Here is a 23369-nt window from a genome sequence, read left to right on the forward strand (position 1 = left end):
GATTACTATGTCTGCAACTCTGCATGTGCTCTCCATCTCTCTCTGAAGTCGCTCAGATCTTGGTTCAAATAGTAATTTTTTTCTTTCAAGTGCTTTAGCTGTGCTTGATTGAGCCTGCCTGGTGCAATGGAACCAACGAAATAGTCCCAAAACCACTCAAGCAAACACTCAACTAATTTGGAACTTTTCAAATACTATTTCAACCCATGTCTGCTCTGAAGTGCTCTCTGTGGGGAAGGTTGAGGGGGGAAAGTGGGGTAAAAAAACAGTAAAGAAGAACTACCTAAGTGCCACTGAGGTGTTGGAGCTAGAGGCTCTGACCAGAAGGATGTGAGAGAGAGGAGAGAGAGAGAATTATACAATACACTGACCGAACTAGGCTGCATCACAAAACACTGAGACAAGAGCTAGGTTCATTGAGTTCACATTTTCCAGTGGAGGAGGGGACAAATACTGCTGAGGAAAAGGAATATAGCTACAGTACAAATCCAGAGGGAATGCAGCAGTGATGAGACTGTCACGGCGGCACAGTGTGCACTATAAGGCTGGGATTTGCCAGGGACCTCACAATCCGATATTATCACCATGCTTAGGTGCCAATACGATATGTGTTGCCATTCTCACGAGTCTATATGTATTGCAATTTGATGTTGCTAACTATATGTTTGCTGCAAAGAGACGAGAGAGCATGAGGGGAAGTAAATGTGCTGAAAACGTGTTGACTCGCTATTTAAAAAGAAGAGAGTCAAATATCGATATAATATACAGTACAAGTCAAAAGTTTGGACACACCTACTCATTTCAGGGTTTTTCTTTATTTGACTATTTTCTACATTGTAGAATAATATTGAAGACATCAAAACTATGAAATAACACATATGGAATCATGTAGTAACCACAAAAGTGTTAAACAAATCAAAATATATGTACATTTGAGATTCTTCAAAGTAGCCACCCTTTGCCTTGATGACAGCTTTGCACACTATTGGCATTCTCTCAACCAGCTTCGTGAGGTAGTCACCTGGAATACATTTCAATTAACAGCTGTGCCTTGTTAAAAGCAAATGCTCAATGTTTTTGATAGATTTCAACTAGTATTTGAACCCAGATCTGCTGTTCCTCAGGCCAGTGCCAGCCTTTTTCTGTATCAAAATTGGGCTTAGGTGGTGGGCGTGGTGGGGCATGGCCATGGGTGTGACCAATGAAGCGGTGCTGACTGAACGTTTTCGGTCAGCCCTCTTGTTGACCGCAGTGACAAAATGTAGCTGTTTTAAAGCAGGTTTCCTGCAATTCTACACATTTGGCCAAGGCTTATTGTAATGTCTACGCTAACAAACTGGAAGCGAGTACAGGGAGTGAATTTAATAAATAAACGAACATGGCACAAAACAAGAAACATGAGCAGCATACAGACACAAACACAGAAACAGAGTCAACGCCTGAGGAAAGAGCCAAAGGAATCACAGATATAGGAGAGGTAGGTAATCAGGAAGGTGATGGAGTCCAGGTGAGTCTCATGAGGCGCAGGTGCACGTAACGATGGTGGCAGGTGTGCGTAATAATTACTAAACTGGCGACAACGAGCACCAGAGAGGGGAAGCGGGAGTAGATGTGACACTTATGCTATCTGAGTGACTTAAACATTATATGAAAATCAATGGGAGCCCATGCTAGGACAAAAATACTCTTGAATGCATCATTTTTTAAATTTGAGATTCTCCCTGACTGTGTAGCGTTTAATTTGGTGATTGTTAGTTCTCAAAGTTGATCTTATAAAAAATATATATAGGTCCATTATCTTTTCTACATACTTTCTATCTGGTATTAGTAGTTTAAGTTTACAGTTTTCTTTTTACTGTTTGGACATAGGTGTCCCAAGAAAAAAAAACACTTAGGCGGCCCGCCCAAGACTTTTCTATGCAGAAAAATGCTGGTCTACTAGAGTTGGGTCTTCACCTCTCCTCAGCCACAGTGATGTACAGTAGGCCAGGGGTTCTCATACTTTTTGGGGACGGGACCCCTTTTGTGATATCAAATTAATCAGGGATCCCCTCATAACTCGAGTAATATTTTTTTTTAATGAGTGGAGTATTAGCTATACATATTTAAAAGAAATATGCATGACTTACTGACATGGAGTGTTCCATGTTCCTGCTGGTAGCAGGCCTCAACTTGGATGCAGGGAAATGTCCTGCCTTGGAGTATTGTTATATTCATCTCTACCAGGTGCCTGAAAATCACATGACAAACCTGCATAGATTAACAAAAGAAAATGGTAACTGTATTTATTCAATTGAAGTCATGACAGCCGTAGATTCTTTACACAGCAGTATACAGGTTTTTGTTGCAGCACCTCACTACCACCTCATTCAACTAATTGTGGTCTAAATTGAACAAAAAACGTGTACAGTTTAGTCCCCTGGGACAGAAATCACCCATGTCTGTATTATTGAATGACCATCTCAATTTACAAGCTTAGCTACCTACAATTCTGTATGATAGAAATAGAGCCACGTGTTATTCTCTATCTAACCTTGTGAATACACTCGAAGGACAAGATTATTTTCCTGGTGGCTGGGCGCTTGAGTGGCAGCATAGCCTAGTGGTTAGAGTGTTGGACTAGTAACCGAAAGGTTGCAAAATCAAATCCCTGAGCTGACAAGGTACAAATTTGTCATTCTGCCCCTGAAGAAGGCAGTTAACCCACTGTTCCTAGGCCATCATTGAAAATAAGAATTTGTTCTTAACTGACTTGCCTAGTAAAATAAAGGTTAAAAAAAAGGTCTTTACATCTGTCTGGGTGTTAAGGATGTGCTTCAACCTGAGGAAAAGAGCAGTGGGGGGGGGGGGGATCAGTGCTGGTTTAAGTTGTTGAGAACCACAACTACCTACCTTTTGTGACTAGGGGGCAGTATTTTCATTTTTGGAAAAAATATCGTTCCCGTAGTAAACGGGATATTTTGTCAGGACAAGATGCTAGAATATGCATATAATTGACAGCTTAGGATAGAAAACACTCTAAAGTTTCCAAAACTGTAAAAATATTGTCTGTGAGTATAACAGAACTGGCGAAAGCCTGAGAAAAATCCAATCCGGAAGTGACTCATCTTTTGAAAGCTCTGCGTTCCAATGCGTCCCTATTGAGCAGTGAATGGGCTATCAACCAGATTATTTTTCTCCGTATTCCCCAAGGTGTCTACAGCATTGTGACATAGTTTTACGCATTTATGTTGAAGAATACCCGTAAGCGGCTACATTGCGCAACTGGTCACCTGATGGCTCCCAGAGTGATTCTCACGTAAAATACAGAGGTAGCCATTATTCCAATCGGTCCTACTGAAAAACCAATTGTCCCGGTGGATATATTATCGAATAGATATTTGAAAAACACCTTGAGGATTGATTATAAACAACGTTTGCCATGTTTCTGTCGATATTATGAAGCTAATTTGGAATATTTTTCGGCGTTTTCGTGACTGCAATTTCTGGGCGATTTCTCAGCCAAACGTGAAGAACAAACGGAGCTATTTCACCTACAAAAATAATATTTGGGGAAAAAAGGAACATTGGCTATCTAACTGGGAGTCTCGTGAGTGAAAACATCCGAAGCTCATCAAAGGTAAACAATTGAATTTGATTGCTTTTCTTATTTCCGTGACCAAGTTACCTGCTGCTAGCTGGACAAAATGCTATGCTAGGCTATCGATAAACTTACACAAATGCTTGTCTAGCTTTGGCTGTAAAGCATATTTTGAAAATCTGAGATGACAGGGTGATTAACAAAAGTCTAAGCTGTGTCTCAATATTTCACTTGTGATTTTCATGAATAGGAATATTTACTAGGAATATTTATGTCCGTTGCGTTATGCTAATTAGTGTCAGTCGATGATTACGCTCCCTCATGCGGGATGGGGAGTCACTAGAGGTTTAAATGTGCCATATGTTTTATATTTTACATATTCATAAGCTTGATCAAGTTGTCACCAGTTTCTTTTTAGCTAGTCTATTTGCAGTGAAATTAAGAGGGACATTTTTCTTGACAACTTTTTCACTCACCAATTAATTAATCAATCAATAAATGAAGTAGTTTGACAAAAAGTGTTCAAAAGTTGGTAACAAGTCTTGAAAATATAGCTATAGTTTTTAGAAACCTAGCTAACATTAGCTACACTGCAGTGATGATGGTGGGAGTTAGCTAGCTACCTTTCCCCCAGCAGTTTAAATGTAGCTCGTTTTCTAGCTAAAGTTAATGTAATTTATATAAACTATCAATCAGAAGGTTAACTAGCAAATATAATTGTTTTCCCCTTGTATCTAAATCTAGGATGAATGTCCGAGGCCAGATAGCTTACGCAACAGCGGCTGTCATTGCAATGGCTGGAGTTCATCTGAAATGTACCATTTGATTGATGGAACAATCCAGTCAATGGTTAGGTGACTGTGGTTTTGGCAGAGGGAACTGATTGGTCAGGAGTAAAGGTCCTGCCCCCAGAGCGGAAATCAAGATTTAACTTCCTACAAATTTACAAAACTTTCTACAACGTGACAACAGTGACAGAACTCTGAGCACACACAGATTCAAAATCTACAAGTGTATTTTTGATTCACAGCAGAATATTTGTAGTTGTAAATGGACTTGTAATAATTCAGACAGTTTTTTTAGCAAACAAATTGTATTACATGTATTCAAATGTGAAGTTACAAGTTTGCGACCGTTGGTAAATCTTTCATACATCATGATACAAGCATGCAAAATTAAATTACACATTTGCGAATCGTCCTTGCAACTATGAATCTGAATGTGCTACCACAAAATTCTAAATAGAAACTCAAGTAGTTCTGTCATCATTATAATCCCTTACCAACCTGCCTCTGGAAGTAAAGTCAGCACAATAACTGTTTGTCAGGAGCTTCATGAAATGGGTTTCCATGACTGAGCAGCCGCACACAAGCCTAAGATCACCATGCGGAATGCCAAGTGTTGGCTGCAGTGGTGTAAAGCATGCTGCCATTGGACTCTGGAGCATGGGAAACGCATTCTCTAGAGTGATGAATCACCCTCCACCATCTGGCAGTCCAACGGACAAATCTGGATTTGGCGGATGCCAGGAGAATGTTACCTGCCCGAATGCATAGTACCAACTGTAAAGTTTGGTGGAGGAGTAATGGTCTGGGGCTGTTTTTCATGGTTCAGCCTAGGCCCCTAACATGCTGTCCAGACCGAACATTCGCGTGGCACTATCTCGCGCATGTTGATTTTGTACATCCACACCAGACGCGATCCAGACACACAGGTTGAAATATTAAAATTAACTCTGAACCAAATACATTAATACGGGTGCAGGTCGAAACATTCATGGACATTTAGCTAGCTAGCTTTCTGTTGCTATCTAATTTGTACTGGGATATTAACATTGGGTTGTTATTTTACCTGAAATGCACAAGGTCCTTTTTTTCTGGGTCTTTGTGGAATTTTTTACCATTTTGAGTCACACAAAAGCGTGTGTTCTCTACTCCGACATTTAATCCACAGATAAAAGGGAAACTAATAGGAGCAGGTTTCTGGGCACGATAGCATAGATTCGAGGCATAGTGTACAGACAAAAGGTAAGGTAGCATGTGAGTACATTGGAGGTAAACCTAGGCATTGAGTAATGAAGAAAGAGATATAGTCTCTAGCGATGTTTAAACCAGGTGATGTCATCGCATGTGTAGGAGGTGGAACAACATGGTTGGTTAAGGCATATTGAGCAGGGCTAGAGGCTCTACAGTGAAATAAGACAGTAATCACTAACCAGGACAGTAATGGACAAGGTATATTGATATTAGAGAGAGGCATGCGTAGCCAAGTGAACATATGGGTCCAGTGAGTGGTTGGGCTGGTTGGGGACACGGCGATTCAGACAGTTAGCAGGCTAACAAGCTAACAGTTAGTAGGCCAGAGCTAAACAAGCTAGCAGCTAGTAGACCAGGGCAAGCTAGCAGTTAGCAGGCCGGGTTAGCAAGCAAGCAGTTAGCATGGGCTAGCAGTTAGTAGACCAGGGCAAGCTAGCAGTTAGCAGACCGGGTTAACAAGCAAGCAGTTAGCAGACCGGGTAGGCAAGCTAATAGTTAGCAGACCGGGCAGGCAAGCTAGCAGTTAGCAGACCAGGGCCCGGCAGTTTAGCAGTTAGCAGACCGGGTTAGCAAGCAAGCAGATAGCAGGGGCTAGAAAGTTAGCCTTTGGGGTGGGGAGTGTCGCGATGGGGGTAAGTCTGTTTTTGCCTCTTCATGCGGTGACATCGTGAAATTAGTAGGGTTCCAAGTAGCTCTAGGTAGCTAGCAGGCCGATATTGTAGCCCAGGAGTATGCTTCGGTGGTAGCACAGGAGCCCTGGCCGGGCTAGCTTCAAGCTAAATTGGTGCTTGCTCTGGGATGGAAACGCTAGCCAGGAGTAGTCATCCGGGATTGCGATTAGCTAGTTGTGAAGATCCAGATGAAAATGTTCAGTTTGCGGTAGGAATCCGGGGATAAAAATAACAGGTCCGTTATGCTCTGGTTAGAGTCACGTTGTTCGAACTGGCGAGAGCTTTCCGAGCGGAAGGTTAGCTGATGGTTTGCTGACTGATATCTGGTAGTTAGCTGGCTAGCTTGAGTTGAGGGATTCCAGATCCGAAGTATATATAAATACTTTAGGGAAAAAAAGCAGATCCACGCCACATTGGGTGAGGCGGGTTGCAGGAGAGTATTTAGATGATGAGGTTTAGCAAAATATTTTAAAGGATATGTGACAAAAAATATGTAAAACGATAGGGACACGACAGGACAAGGACGTCTGACTGCTACACCATCTTGGATGATGTTGACTGTCGTAGGCTACATATTGTACCCAGTCTTTTAAAGGACAGCCCTAACCAGCAGTCATATTGCAGAACCTTAAGAACATGACATAAGACTTGGCATGATTTGGTAAGATAGGGCCCCTCAGGGTTGCATGCTTCGTCCCCTCCTGTACTCCCTGTTCAGCAATGACTGCATGGCCAAGCACGACTCCAACACCATCGTTAAGTTTTCTGACGACACAACAGTGGTAGGCCTGATCACTGACAATGATGGGACAGCCAATAGGGAGGAGGTCAGAGACCTGGCAGAGTGGTGCCAGGACAACAATCTCTCCCTCAATGTGAGCAAGACAAAGGAGATGATCGTGGACTTCAGGAAAAGGAGGGCCGAACATGCCCCCATTCATATCGACGGGGCTGTAGTGGAACTGGTCGAGAGTTTCAAGTTCCTTGGTGTCCACAACACCAATGAACTATCAAACACACCAAGACAGTCATGAAGTCTCCCTCTGGAGACTGAAAAGATTTGGCATGGGTCCCCAGATACTCAAAGTTTTACAGCTGCACCATCGAGAGCATCCTGACCGGTTGCATCACCGCCTGGTATGCCAACTGCTCGGCATCTGACCGTGAGGCGCTACAGAGGGTAGTACGTACGGCCCAGTATATCACTGGGGCCAAGCTTCTGCCATCCAGGACCTAAATACTAGGTGGTGTCAGAGGAAGGCCCAAAATATTGTCAAAGACTCCAGTCACCCAAGCCATAGACTGTTCTCTCTGCTACCACATGTCAAGCGGTACCGAGCGCTAAGTCTAGGACCAAAAGGTTCCTTAACATATCTTCTACCTCCAAGCCATGAGACTGCTGAACAGTTAATCAAATGGCCACCTGGACTATTTACATTGACCCCCCTCCCCTTTATTTTTACTCTGCTCCTACTCGCTGTTTACTATCTACAGTATGCATAGTCACTTTACCCCTGCCTACATGTACAAATTACCTCGACTAACCTGTACCTCCGCACATTGACTCGGTACCAGTACCCCCTGTATATAGCCTCGTTATTGTTATTTTATTGTGTTACTTATTTTAAATGTTATATTTTACTTTAGTTTATTTAGTAAATATATTCGTAACACTATTTAAGTAAGCATTTTACGGTAAGGTCTAATACCTGTTGTATTCATGGCATGTGACAAATACATTTTGATTTGACTTGACTGATGTAGCATAAGCTTATTGACTGCAGTGAACATACCAGCTAAACTGGCTCAGTTGAATTGCTTCCCAGGCCCACCCTTATTTATAGTAAACCTCTGCTCCTATCTGTAGCTTCCCGGCATACTGGCTAGCCTGACCCAGTGAGCGAGTTACACAACACCTGGCAGTGGGCATTTCTGCCTCTGTCATTAGCTACTCCACCCCCAACATGTTATCAGTGTGTCACAACCATTCACATCACTGGGTTATACTTTCCAATCAGAGACTACTTTTTATACTTATTATTTGCCATATGTTTAATTTACCATGTAGGCCTATCCTTATATAGGTTGCCTAATTTCAAGGGTTTTTTGTTTTTTTGCGAAGCTTCTATAGCAATGCTTTGACATTGACAGTGTAATAGGTGTGTTTAGTGGGGTTAATCTGATTGAGCATATAGTGACTAACTAGCGACAAGCTAGTGATGTTGTTATATAGCCCTATCTTGATTATCCTCAGGGGTAATAAAAGCCTTTTCCCTCTCCAACCTTTGGACCTTTCTGCGGCTGCTCTTTCATTCTGTTCAATGGAGGTGATCATGCAGCACCCACCCTCTCAGTGACGGCTCCACCACCTCCTCCTCCTCCTCTGCCATAATCCTTTTATATCTCGTCATCATTCCTCCCCAACTCATGAAGGACCTGCTTGTAGTCGATGTCTACTACTCTAAAGGCAATAATCTCAGGAAAGACAAGCAATGTTTTTGGTCAGTTTGTCAGGTCTCAGGTGACAGCCTATCTTTCATTTTGAAAGATGGGACACCCCCTACTCATTGAATTAATTACAACGGGTTGTCTCACTTCACTGTTACGGAGTTTTTCTGTTAGAATGTCTGAACCAAGAGTTCTTACATGAATATGCCACTTTGATTTGTCCTGCCATTCACTTGGTCATTTTGTACATATATATATATTAGATTTATTTGTAACTACTACATGTGCCCATCTCATTGATATAAAAGTATTAGAGGTACACAAGTTGTTTTTTTAAATAGGTCACTGTAATTATATATATGGCCACCGCACATCCTGCGCGTAATGGTCATATGGGCAGCTATTCCAACATAATCTCTTTTTCTTTTCTTTTTTTTTTACTGTTGCCTAAATTTTTACTTGGACCCATTTGTATGTTATAATCCTTTATGACCATATATACCTCTGTGATTAATTATGATTGACTATGCGCAAAAGTGAATTGAATTGTTTCCACACCCACCATGCGACATGTGCGTATATTTGTGTATAGTGTGTATATTTTGGGATGTAAACACTCAGTCTGTTTGACCTGACAAAGATCCGTTTCGCGTCGAAACATAGTCAATAAAGCAGTGAATTGGGACCCTTAACAGTGCGGGCCTTGTTCTTTATAAGGTCTGGACTAATCATGCATTGTTATGTGATTGTCATAGCTGCAGATTTGTTTTGGGAGGGTAGCTGGCTGCCATGGTGAGGAACTGCATATAATAACTGTAATTAGAGACTTAAAGCTCTGACTCGACATCGCAAGACAACTACTGTCTCTAGTTTCCTTTCTCTCCTCTTTGTCATCCCTTTCCCTCTCTCTCTCTCTTTCATTTTCTCTCGCATAGGCCTACATTCATTGACATTTTTTAAATTCTCTTTCCATTCTGTGTAATCTTGTGATTTGCTCATTTCGTAGTATGCTTTCTATCCAGCCCATTCTTTACCCCCCACCCACCCACCCAACAACCCTCTCTTTCCCTCTCTGTCTTGCTCACTCCCTTGATAATGAGGACAAAAATGCAATGTGACAGGCCCAGTTGCATTTTGTGTTACAGGTGCTTAAAAGAGACGGGAAGAAAAAGAGAAGGGGAGGGGGGATGAACTAAACTGTCCGTCTTAGCAATGATGCCCACTTTCCGATCAAAAGGAGAATAGACACATTAGCCTAAAAACAATCGTTCTGTTGTCTCACTCAGTGCCATGCAGAGTGAGTTAACCTGAGACAAATCTCATTTCAGAGCACTTCCTGGCTGCTCATGGCTGCACTGTAACTTACTAGCTTATCGATTACTGCTGTCTCAACATAGGCTCCCATCCCATCTGAAAGCACTGTAGCCGATATTAATATTATTTATTTAATTTAGAATAGAAATACATCTAAATCCTATTAGAAGTGTGAACAATTGTGGATAAGCAGGGCTAAACGCGTACCCAGTCTTGTATAATATGTATAGGTGAATGATTGGAGCTATCTGATGCTGGATGGGTGTGTGGGACAGTCAGTTAATGATGTCTCCCTGCATTTCTGACCTTACATAACAAACCGACCCTGCAGGGCTAGACTACGTGCCACTAGATGTCAAAAGAACCACTTGATGTCTTGTGATACATTACATAAAATCCTTGAAAGATACCAAAATTCTGGTAGTTTACTGGTAAACTTCAAAAATATACCCACCATTTACAACCCTATCCCTGATCCTGTCCCGTCTACCCCTGCTCTGCTCACTCACATCACCCCCTCTCTTCTTCTGGCCAAGGCTGCACTTCAGTTCACTGCTCTGTTTGGCGATCATTCCTCATCCTCTTCCTCACACCCTCACCTGCCTTCCTCTCCCTTCCTGAGAGTCACTGTCTGTTCCAGCCCACACAGACAGACACACACACACACACTCAGGCATGGGGGGGCAGGGCAGGGTAAAGAGGGAAGCCCCTGTTAGAATGCTGAGGCTGTGATTACCAATTGAAATCCTCTTGCTTGTATTTGTGCTATTGAATTGAAATTATGTTCACCCTCATATGACCCTATTTATTAACTCTGTTGAAACATGTGTTTGTAAATCTAGAGAGAGCTTACAAAAATATTTCTAATCCTGGGGTTTTGTGTTCGGGTAATGCCTTCTCTGTAGATAATCCCAGTTAAATCAATACATCCCAGTCTCTGGAGGCTCTCTAGGCTATTTAGAATATTAGGTAGCCCTTTCCACTCACAGCCCGTCATCCCGTATATGGGTTAAAAATGGCAGATTTTGTCATTGAGAAACGCATGAATTGGAATGCAGTGGCTGTATAGTAAAACAGCTCTGTGTGGGTTTTGACTGACAGGCGTTATAAACTTGAGCACCACGCACGACTTGAAGTTGCCCCCACCCCTCCCGCTAATTGGGCTACTTTTGCACATTTGTTATCGTCTGAATGAGGGAGATGCTGTAAATCGAGGGGAGTCGATGTGTTCTGAAAGATGAGACGTTGAGGATTAGAATAAATACCGCTTTGATGTCATACAAGCAAACCACACACCCATGAGTCCAATCATGTAATTTATAGTATCACTGTTTATGATCGCTATGTTTGATCCACAGTTACAAGGAGGACATGCATAATACTCTGGGTTGTCCTGAACAGAATGAGCCTATGTTTGTCATATTGTGAAGAAAATGTTGCCAAGGAACACGCACTTGAATGAACTCAATTCTATGCGCACCAAAATTACAATCTGTTTGAAGTGTCTTTTGAAAGCCTAACATTGTAAGATTAAGTTATAAAATACAGTTTGCCATGCTGGGAATAGAATAAGCTTTCAAATGATGCTCACCTGACCCAGATAGCGATATATAATGGAAGGTTTTTGGATTGAGTAAACAACAGTAATTGTGTGATGGTAGGGACGTAGGGCTGTATTCCAAAAAAAAACTACAAGTGTTCTTACTTCAGTTCCTCTATCGCAAAGCTAGGAGAGCTCAAAAAACACCTTATAGTTGAAGGCTCTTTTCTTGAGTCATAAAGTGCATTGAAATTACTGAAGAACTGTGCCGTTTGGAGTAGAGGTCGACCGATTATGATTTTTCAACGCCGATACCGATTATTGGAGGACCAAGAGCCGATGCAGATTAATCGTCCGATTAAAAAAATATTTTAAAAAAGGGTGTGTTTGCAATAATGACAATTACAACAATACTGAATGAATACTTATTTTAACTTAATATAATACATCAATAAAATCAATTTAGCCTCAAGTAAATAATGAAACATGTTCAATTTGGTTTAAATAATGCAAAAACAAAGTGTTGGAGAAGAAAGTAAAAGTGCAATATGTGCTATGTAAGAAAGCTAAAGTTTCAGTTCCTTGCTCAGAACATATGAAAGCTGGTGGTTCCTTTTAACATGAGTCTTCAATATTCCCAGGTAAGAAGTTTTAGGTTTAAGTTATTATAGGAATTATAGGACTATTTCCCTCTATACCATTTGTATTTCATTAACCTTTGACTATTGGATGTTCTTATAGGCACTTTAGTATTGCCAGTGTAACAGTATAGTTTCTGTCCCTCTCCTCGCTCCTCCCTGGGCTTGAACCAGCAACACAATGACAACAGCCACCATTGAAGCAGCGTTACTCATACAGAGCAAGGGAAACAACCACCCCAAGGCTCAGAGCGAGTGACGATTGAAACGCTATTAGTGCGCGCTAACTAGCTAGCCATTTCACTTCGGTTACACCAGCCTCATCTCGGGAGTTGATAGGCTTGAAGTCATAAACAGTGCAATGCCTGACGCACAACGTAGAGCTGCTGGCAAAACGCACGAAAGTACTGTTTGAATTCATGTTTACGCGCATGCTTCTGCCTACCACCGCTCAGTCAGATACGTAGATACTTGTATGCTCAGTCAGATTATATGCAACGCAGGACATGCTAGATAATATCTAGTAATATCATCAACCATGTGTAGAGTGATTATGATTGATTATTTTTTATAAGATAAGTTTAATGCTAGCTAGAAACTTACCTTGGCTTACTGCATTCGCGTAACAGGCAGTTTCCTTGTGGAGTGCAACGAGAGAGAGGCACGTCGTTATTGCATTGGACTAGTTAACTGTAAGGTTGCAAGATCGGATCCCCCGAGCTGACAAGGTGAAAATCTGTCGTTCTGCCCCTGAACAAGGCAGTTAACCCACTGTTCCTAGGCCGTCATTGAAAATAAGAATGTGTTCTTAACTGACTTGCTTAGTTAAATAAAAGGTATAAAAATATATATATATTTTCTTTTTTAATCGGCAAATCAAAAATACAGATTTCCAATTGTTATGAAAACTTGAAAATCGGCCCTTATAAATCGGCCATTCCGATTAATCGGTCGACCTATAGTTTGGAGAGGTGTTTGGCCACTTGGAGACACCAGTTAGACCTCTCACACAAACCCTTGTAATCAGTTTCCTATCTTGCACCTACACCAACATGACAATGATTATGTCACCGCTGTCGGAAGGAGCAGACCAAGGTGCAGCGTTGTGAGCGTACATTTCCTTTATTAATCCAAATGATTCCAAACAAAACAATAAGCACTACAAAAACAAACCGTGAAGCTCACAAGCAAAGTGCTCTAAACAAAGTCAACCTCCCACCAACACATGTGGGAAAAAGGTTACCTAAGTATGGTTCCCAATCAGAGACAACGATAGACAGCTGTCCCTGATTGAGAACCATACCCGGTCAAACACAACAAACACAAAGAACTAGAAAACATAGAATTCCCACCAACTCACGCCCTGACCAAACCAAAATAGAGACATAAAAAGGATCTCTAAGGTCAGGGCGTGACAGTACCCCCCCCCCAATATGCAGCCTCCGGCCACAAAACCTCAACCTGTAGGGGAGGGTCTGGGTGGGCATCTATCCCTCCACCAAAGGTGCGGACTCCGGCCGCAAAACCTCAACCTATAGGGGAGGGTCTGGGTGGGCATCTATCCGCGGTGGCGGCTCTGGTGCGGGACGTCGTCCCTCGCCGACCCCGGACTGGGGACCCTCGCAGCGGGCCCCGGACAGGAGGGAGACTCTGGCAGCTCCGGACAGGAGGGAGACTCTGGCAGCTCCGGACAGGAGGGAGACTCTGGCAGCTCCGGGCTGGGGAGACACACAGGAGACCTGGCTCTGGGAGCAAGCACAGGACTCACCAGGCTGGGGAGACATCCAGGAGGCCTCTTCCTTGGCCGAGGCACCGGATACACTGGGTTGTGGAGGCGCACTGGTGGTCTCGAGCGCAGAGCTGGCCCCACCCGTTCTGGCTGGATGCCAGCTTCCACCCGGCAAATGTGGGACGCTGGCACCGAGCACCGTGAGCATTACCCCATAGGACGGGGCCTGACCAGTCCCATGCTCGCCACGCTAAGCACGAGGAGTTGGCTCAGGTCTACTACCTGACTCTACCACACTCCCCGTGTGCCCGCCAAATAATTTTTGGGGCTGCCTCTCACGCTTCCTTGCCAGCCGTTTTCGTGTCACCAACTCCATTCTCCTGTATCCCTCCTCGCACTGTTCTAGAGAATCCCAGGCGGGCTCCGCACTCTCCCTGGGTCGACCGACCACCTCTCTATCTCCTCCCAGGTTGTCTCATACTCCAGATAGCGCTGCTCACCTGTCCAGGTGTCCCTTTCACTACGCTGCTTGGTCCTTTGGTGGTGGTTCTGTCACGATCCTCTTCCTGTGAATGACTGGACCAAGGCGCAGCGTGAGACGTGTTCATGATATTTGATTAAAATCAGAACATTAGCACAAAAAATAACAAAGAGGAAAACGAACAGTTCTGTAAGAAAACTAACAATACAGAAAACAACTACCCACAAAACCCATGTGGGCAAGAGCTACCTAAGTATGGTTCCCAATCAGAGACAACGATAGACAGCTATCCCTGATTGAGAACCATACCCGGCCAAACACAAAGAAATAGAAAACATAGAATGCCCACCCCACTCACGCCCTGACCAAACCAAAATAGAGACATAAAAAGGATCTCTAAAGTCAGGGCGTGACAGATTATTATGTTACTGAATGTATCCATTAGATTTGTATTATTAGATTTTTTTATTGACTAATGCTGAGAAAAGTACAGTAAAAGTAAAATGCACAAATGACTCAGTCTTGTGTCAGGTGAACTGCGTGTCCTCACCTTTGGTCTGATAGTTTCCCCATAATCTGCAAACTGTTTTCTATCAATTCTACCATGGCCATGTATATGCTTTCTATAGTTCTTCTGAGAGAGAGGGAGAGGCTCAGAGTACCATGCAGTCCTTGGCATCATCTCTGCCTGCCAGTGCTGCTACTGCCACCAACCCCCCCTTCTCCCTCCACACACACACTCCTCCCCCTCTGTCTGTACTGAGAGCAGTCCAGACAGGGACATCATGTGATGGGTGCAGTTGTGCCAGGTAAAGGGATCTGTGTCCAGTTGCATCAGACAGACAGAACCACCCTCCTAGAGGCCTGCAGGGAGGGAGGCTGACCTGTTTGTGCTGGTTGGGCCTGGAGCAGGTCAGGGAGGCAGGGACTGTGGCTCTCCATAGCTTGATCTTTAGTGTAGGAGTAAGGTTCATAAGGGTCAAGGGTCACTGTAGTCATCATGGTTAGTAAGGGTCATAAACATATTGCTTATTTCCTTAAACCAGACACTGTGTCTAGACAAACACATGGCCCAAAAGGAAACATGTATAATACCTGCATTTTGTCAATAACACTTTTGAGATTACAGATGTTTGGCATTAAGGTGTTCCTACACTCTTCAGACAAGACTAGATTAAATGTTTGTTATGGTGTTCTGCTGCTGACTAGCCTGAGTTTGCCATGATCATCTTCCTTTTATGCAATACAGGGATTGATTTTATGGTTGTGCCTCCTTTCAAGATAATGTATGGGTGAATGGGTAGGGCAATGTTTCTTTACAGCTGAAATCAGTGTGATTGACCAAATTCATTAGGCATATTTCATTACTAATAATTTTGAATGCTGAAAGCACAACATGCAAAGTTTTAATCTGGAGTTTTTTAAATTCTCATGTCAAGGGCCTCCCGTGTGACGCAGCAGTGTAAGAGGTGTCAGTACAGACCCGGGTTCGATCCCAGGCTGTGTCACAACTGGCCGGGAGTCCCATAGGGCGGCACACAATTGGCCCAGTGTCGTCCGGGTCAGGGGAGAGTTTGGCCAGGGGGGCTTTACTTGGCTCATCGCGCTCTAGCTACTCCTTGTGGTGGGCTGGACGCCTGTTGGCTGACTTCAGTCGGCAGTTGAATAGTGTTTCCTCTGACACATTGGTGCAGCTGGCTTCCGGGTTAAGCGGGTGGGTGTTAAGAAGCGCGGTTTGGCGGGTCGTGTTTCGGAGGACGCATGACTCGACCTTTGCCTCTCCCAAGCCCGTTGGGGAGTTGCAGCGATGAGACAAGATCGTAATTGGATATTCCGAAATTGGGGATATAAAGAGGGTTATAAAAAAAAATGCATGACATGTGTTTACCTGATTTGTGACCGAGGTCTTGTCCCTATCTGTGTTGTGTTTGTAGAAGCTGGCAGCAGAGTGCCAGAGTGCGGGCTACAACGGTACGCTGATCCCCTATAAGTGTGACCTGTCCTGTGAGGAGGACATCCTGTCCATGTTCTCTGCCATCAAGACGCTGCACCAGGGGGTGGACGTGTGTATCAACAATGCAGGCCTGGCCCACAATGAACCCCTGCTCAGTGGCAAGACAGACAGCTGGAGGAACATGATCGACGTGAGTGGACAACACACACACTGTACACATGGGTTTACACACATACACGCTTTAACGAGCAGAAATATAAAAAAGGAAGAGAATAACTAGCTAAGCAAGGGAAATACTGGTTGTTGTAGAGTAGGTGGTGTGAAGCATAGTTCAGGGGGTTCAGTGAACCCACATAACCACACACACTACCCCTCACAAGAAGTCGTTCCATTGGTTATGAGAGTAGACCTGGCAGTGGTACTACAAAAAGGTCCACTTGTGGAAGAAGGCAGGTGTTATTTCTATTATGCTGGGACTTTTCTTTACACTGTGATTCATGGAGCTCTTGACCATTCCATTCAAGACCCCCCCTCTGCTCTAAAAGTAGTCCCATCCCTCCAGAGGAACTGAGCATTTCTAACGCCTGTCCATCTGTTGCCATGGCAGCCAAGATGAATGTGTATGGCGTGTATATTTTTAGATGGTGTAGTCTGTATTCTGACCTTGTTCTGCTGTGGCAACCCCCCAATGCTACCTTAGCTACGCCATTGTGGCGTTAACCTGCCCTGCCTCGAATCACTCTCAAAGTCACTGTGACACGGTCATATGATGAATGAGACAGGTCAGGTGACACAATTTGACACAGTGACACACAATGACACTCTCTACCTGTGTGACCAGCCAGTAACCAACCAGTATGTTGTCTGAGGTCATTTTTGGTCTGTTGTCATTTTTTAGGAAGTAATTTCACAAGGGGCCTTAGCACTGTTGAGAACTATAACTGTATTCTCATTCACCTAGACAGACTGTCTAAAACAAGTATTTTTGTGTGTGAAGGCAGATGCAGGTGCTTGTTTTTGACAGAAGCTCCCCCTTATAGGTGAATGTCCTGGCCTTGTCTATTTGTACACGTGAGGCCTACCAGTCAATGAAAGAGCGGAATGTGGACGATGGCCACATCATCAATATTAACAGGTAGACTACAGCTTCTTTACAGCCCATTAAATGCCTGTTATGAAATACTAAATGATGAAATACTCTCTCAGGAGATACAGTGAAGAAGGCCTACAATTTCACTCTTGGTTTTAGACAGAAGATTCAGAGGGATACAGGATGGGGATGTAGCACAATCATATACATGCCATTATTTCACTCTCTTTTACTACCCCCCGCCCTCCCTTCTTCCCTGCTATAGTATGGGGGGACATAGAATGGTACCTAGTGCAGATGAACATTTCTACTGTGCCACAAAATATGCTGTGACTGCTCTAACCGAGGGGCTGCGGCAAGAGCTACGGGAAGCAAAGACCCACATCAGAGCCACGGTTAGCAGAGCAACATTACCTTGTCACAGTTTTTCATATGAATCTGACAAATGGCTTATACTCAACAAGATGATTGTTGAGTATGTGTGTGTATTCGTCCGTGTATGTATAACCATGTATGTATAACCATGTCTGTCTGTGTGTGTGTGTGTGTGTGTGTGTGTGTGTGTGTGTGTGTGTGTGTGTGTGTGTGTGTGTGTGTGTGTGTGTGTGTGTGTGTGTGTGTGTGTATAAACATCAACAACGAGCATGGTTTGAGCCTTTCTCTTCCATAGTGTATATCCCCTGGAATAGTGGAGACTGAGTTTGCCTTCCGGCACCACAACAGCGATCCAGAGAAAGCAGCTGCTGTGTATGAGAGTATAAAAGTAAGGCAGCTAGACTTTGTGCGAGTCCGTGTGTTGGTGGCACCTTAAATTGGGAAGGACGGGCTTATGGTAATGGCCTTAGTGGAATCAGGGGAATGGTATCAAATGTTTTGATGCCATTGCATTTGGTCCCTTCCAGCCATTATAATGAGCCATCCTCCCCTCAGCAGCCTCCTGTGGTGGATGAGCCTACGGCTTCTCTCAATACAAATACTTTAACAAACTGTATTACTAATTGGCCTTTTTTCCTCTGCAGTGTTTGAAAGCACAAGACATAGCCAGTGCAGTCACATACATTCTGGGCGCCCCGCCTCATGTCCAGGTAAAGTAGTGCTCTGTCTATCTGTTGCTTCTGTCAACATTTGGCTTACTTATATCCTGCCTCTCTCTTAGATAGACCAATGGTACTATATGTTGTCAATGTTCCTGACCTGCATAGTCTGAAACAGTGTGCTTTTATAGAGGACATTCATGCAGTTTGTTGGATGCCTCTATTTTTTTGTGTATGTAACCCCGCTTGTCGGCCTCTAGATCGGAGATGTGCAGATGAGGCCGGTGGAACAGATGTCATAGCAACAGAGCAGGAAGTTAAGCAACTGGAGGAGCCGATAGAGCCAGGCAGCAAGCACCATTGTGACAACTCCTTAGCGACCTCTGCTGGGCAACGACAAAAACAAACAAACTAGTGTTCAACTGGATTTGGACTGAAGGGATCGGTTTGAGGAGGTGTGTAGGAGGCTGTGTGTGGTGGAGTGATATCTGGGCTGGAGATTAGAGGATGGGCAGGTACTCTTAACCACTACTGAATTACTGTGAGTGCTGCTACAACATGGGCTTTGGTGTATTGCTCTAGCAGCCTTGTTTCAAAATGAAGCCACATCAAACTTAGGAGAAGAGAAGAGGGTTGCTGCTCCTGTGCGTCATCTATTCTACATGACCATCCTGACTGACTGACTGCCAGAAGGACCGACCGAGGGAGCTAGGGAGGGAGGGAGGGAGGGAAGAGTATGCCATCAATTGCACATGAACATTTTTTTTTTGTAGGTCATATTACATATATGTTTAAAATAATGGAACAAAACACTGCTATTTGTATTATTTTTTATATAAATATTTTAACTTTGATTATTGGTACATTTGGATAATATGCTGTACCATCTAACCATAGACACTCAATCCATTTGTACTATTTTGACGTGTTTTTAATAACAAGCAGATTTGGTTAGCCTGTTATGTATCAAGTACGTCCCGCTTGTACGTTTTTCAAACCCTATGTCAACCATCACCAATCAGCAAATGTGTATAAGGGACAGTCAAGCATGATTATGCAACCATCACTTATGACCAAGTGTATTTCCCCACTCCATAAATCAACCATATGAGTGAGATAGGCCTAGATTCAATCAGATCAATTGTTAAGCGGCAATTGCCGATATGTGCATAGCTGATGTTTTGGCGGTGTTGGAGTTGTCAAAATTGGTGAGCAGCTGCTCTTTATCATTTTTTAAATTATTATTATTTTTTAATTTTACCTATTTTTTCTCCCCAATTTCATAGTATCCAATCATTTAGTAGCTACTATCTTGTCTCATCACTACAACTCCCGTACGGGCTCGGGAGAGACTGAGGTTGAAAGTCATGCGTCCTCCGATAGACAACCCAACCAAGCCGCACTACTTCTTAAAACCTCTTGATACTACCCATCCCGGGTCCGGGAGCGTTGTCATCAACTGACACTAATTAGCATAACGCAACGGACATAAATATTACTAGAAAATATTCCTATTCATGAAATCACAAGCAAAATATATTGAAGCACAGCTTAGCCTTTTGTTAATCGCCCTGTCATCTCAGATTTTGAAAATATGCTTTACGGCCAAAGCAAGACAAGCATTTGTGTACGTTTATTGATAGCCTAGCATAGCATTATGCCTAGCTAGCAGCAAGCAACCTGGTCACGATAAATCGTTTACCTTTGATGAGCTTCGGATGTTTTCACTCACGAGACTCCAGTTAGATAGCAAATGTTCCTTTTTTCCAAAAATATTATTTTTGTCAGCGAAATAGCTCCGTTTGTTCTTCACGTTTGGCTGAGAAATCGACCGGAAATTGTGGTCACGACATATATATTCCAAATGAGCTCCATCATATCGACAGAAACATGGCAAACGTTGTTTATAATCAATCCACAAGGTGTTTTTCAAATATCTATTCGATAATATATCAACTGGGACTGGTGGCTTAGTAGGAGAGAGAGAAACAATGGCCGCATTTGTCCTTTACGCACAAAACACTCTGAGAGACTTCAGCTGACCACTGACACAATGTTGACGTTCAGGCTCATTTTTCAAAATAAAAAACGATGTATTGAAACTAGGTATTGTGACGCTAGACATATTAGGGAAGCCATAGAAAAGGGAATCTGGTTGATATCCCTTTCACTGCTCAATAGGAACGCAGAGGTTTCTAAATAAGAGTCACTTCCTGATTGGATTTTTCTCAGGCTTTCGCCTGCAATATCAGTTCTGTTATACTCACAGACATTATCTTTACAGTTTTGGAAACTTTAGAGTGTTTTCGATCCTAAGCTGTCAATTATATGCATATTCTAGCATCTTGTCCTGACAAAATAGCCCGTTTACTTTGGGGACGTTATTTTTCCAAAAATGAAAATAGTGCCCCCTAGATTCAAGAGGTTAACACAGCGCCATTCAACCCGGAAGCTAGCCGCACCAATGTGTCGGAGGAAACACCGTGCACCTGGCAACCTTGGTCAGCGCGCACTGCGCCCAGCCCGCCACAGGAGTCGCTGGTGCGTGATGAGACAAGGATTTCCCTACCGGCCAAACCCTCCCTAACCCGGACGACGCTAGGCCAATTGTGCGTCGCCCCACGGACCTCCCAGGCACGGCCGGTTACGACCGAGCCTGGGCACGAACCCAGAGTCTCTGGTGGCGCTGCAGTACAGCGCCCTTAGCCACTGCGCCACCCGGGAGGCCTGCGCTTTATCATTGTCACGAAGCCACACCTGCCGGGAGATGCTTGTGCATTTGACAGCTCTAACACAGGTCCACCGCCGACATTTACAAAACATAAGTTTTGCAGATGTCAGCTAAAGCGTATTTGATTGAATAAGGCCCTTAAATTGTTTTGCACCATAGAGATAGATAGAGGACTCGTCTTTGTATCTGTACCATTATGGCATCTGTGACAGCACGGGCCACGCCACTGATGCTTAGTAAATTTTCTTCTTCACGATTGGCTGATCCCTCCTGATGACCCGGTTGGACATTACTCCAACAGGGTCACCAGGAGGAGTCAGCCAATGAAGTTAGAAGTCCCACCCATTTGACTACATTAAAATGGTGGAAGCCCTCAATGGCGCTGCCCATACTAATATGACCTTTTGGCCGCAAGAGGCCTTTGTCATTCTCTATGTTTTGACTTTGGATCCATTTGGAGGGAGGAGCATAAAGAAAACACTGGCATCTTGTCTCGAGGAAGTTACTAACTCATGAGTGCACATGTATACTTTCCCCCAAGTGTGTACTTGTATGATACAGTAGATATTTCTCAATAAAATGAAATAAGAATTGTGAAAGGTGGCCCCTGTTTTGTGTGCCATCATTTGTTTTCGTCATGTGTTTTCTTCTTATTGATGACACTTTACTGTCAAATTCTATCCAAATAGACCTACACTCGTAGAGCTATTCTGTTCATTGAACAAATATCAACTAGATGGCATAATCTCGGACAGGTTTATAAACGAAACTCCTCTGAATATGTTTTTCTAAGGAACCTCTGTCGTGGTGTTTGTGACACCACCTACTGGTGATTGTAAAAATCTGGCACACCCTTTGGACTTGGAGTCAGTTGGCTTTTTTATTTTTGCTTTACACAACATGACAGGAATTGTACAGTATTTATCCTACTCCAATGACAATATCCTGATTATTTTGAGGTTTTATAATACTTGACATAATTATGCCTGATTAAATTTCCTTTCAAACATTTTCTTTTAGTATTTTTTTAATATACAGTATATCAAATAAATGTTGATATACTGTGTCATTTACAATCATTTTACAACAGTAACTTATCATTTATGATTCACGGAACGTAACCCTTTGTCAGATTGCAATGGATATTTTACATAATATATAATATGTAGCCTAACAACCAGTTCTAAGATCATTGACTTAGATTATCCATGGCAACATGTGGCATATTGTTTTTAAATGTGACATAATACCAAAGCTCAGACAGTGCAACATATGGACATGTTAGTTAAGGTCTATCCGTCATGTTTACCACTACCCACTCCTCATCATATTCCATTCTGACGACTCAAAACAGAGGTAGGTAAGCTTCTTGAATATAAAATATCAATTTTGTGTATTTGTTTTCACATTATTGACTATAATAGTGTTAAAAAAAAGGTCTTGACATTCACTTGGAGAACAAGCCACGTCCCCATTGATGAATCTGTAATACTGTATAAATCTCAATACAGTATTGAGATTTACTATTGGTGTATAAACCACACCAATAGTGGTCAGTTCTTGAGGCCACAGACAGTCCACAGTTTGGTTTCCAGTCCCAATGTGAATCAAGCTCAACATACAGAGTGAACCCTCACCTGGCTCTCCAAGCCTATCATAGTTCCTACCTCACGGGCACAGAGGCCATCAGTAGGGAGAGTCAGTATCAGAGGTTTGTCTGAATGTGAGGCTTCTCTGGTAGAGGAGCAAAGCAGCTGATGACTGCTATGTTTGGGTATGTCTGTCTTCCCATATCCAGGTAGTGTGGTACTTTTGACTTCTCATTCTCCGGTGAATAAGGGGTGATTAACTTTATTAATCTCTCGTGGGAGGAAGACAAAACTTTAATAAAACATGGCAAAAAGGACATAAAAATGGAATTCTGTCCAACACCTTAGCTTAGCCATTACACCAGAACCTCTTGAGGAGGCTGCAAGGTGTTGTAGTAAAGTTGCAATAATGCTATAGGTAGGTAGATGAATAGAGAGAGAGAGAGATAGATACTGACAGATGAGTATATAGTAATTCAGTATCTCATTGATTAAGCCAGGCAGAACCCACAGTGTGAGAAGAGCTCTGAGGGG

The 23369-nt window shown here is 43.1% G+C and overlaps 1 protein-coding gene across 1 annotated transcript in view; it reads left to right on the forward strand.

Moving 5' to 3' along the window:
* Positions 1–21849, forward strand: part of LOC115135930 (dehydrogenase/reductase SDR family member 11-like) — a 39454-nt gene extending 17605 nt beyond the window's left edge. The window contains exons 2-7 of the mRNA XM_029671160.2: positions 16372–16581; positions 17432–17526; positions 17747–17876; positions 18152–18244; positions 18501–18566; positions 18776–21849. Coding sequence (XP_029527020.1) covers positions 16372–16581; positions 17432–17526; positions 17747–17876; positions 18152–18244; positions 18501–18566; positions 18776–18817 — 636 coding nt within the window. The 3' untranslated portion in view covers positions 18818–21849. The remainder of the gene's footprint in view (positions 1–16371; positions 16582–17431; positions 17527–17746; positions 17877–18151; positions 18245–18500; positions 18567–18775) is intronic.
* Positions 21850–23369: the final 1520 nt, after the last annotated feature.

This window comes from Oncorhynchus nerka, unplaced genomic scaffold (assembly GCF_034236695.1).
Source record: "Oncorhynchus nerka isolate Pitt River unplaced genomic scaffold, Oner_Uvic_2.0 unplaced_scaffold_3___fragment_2___debris, whole genome shotgun sequence".
NCBI lineage: Eukaryota > Metazoa > Chordata > Actinopteri > Salmoniformes > Salmonidae > Oncorhynchus > Oncorhynchus nerka.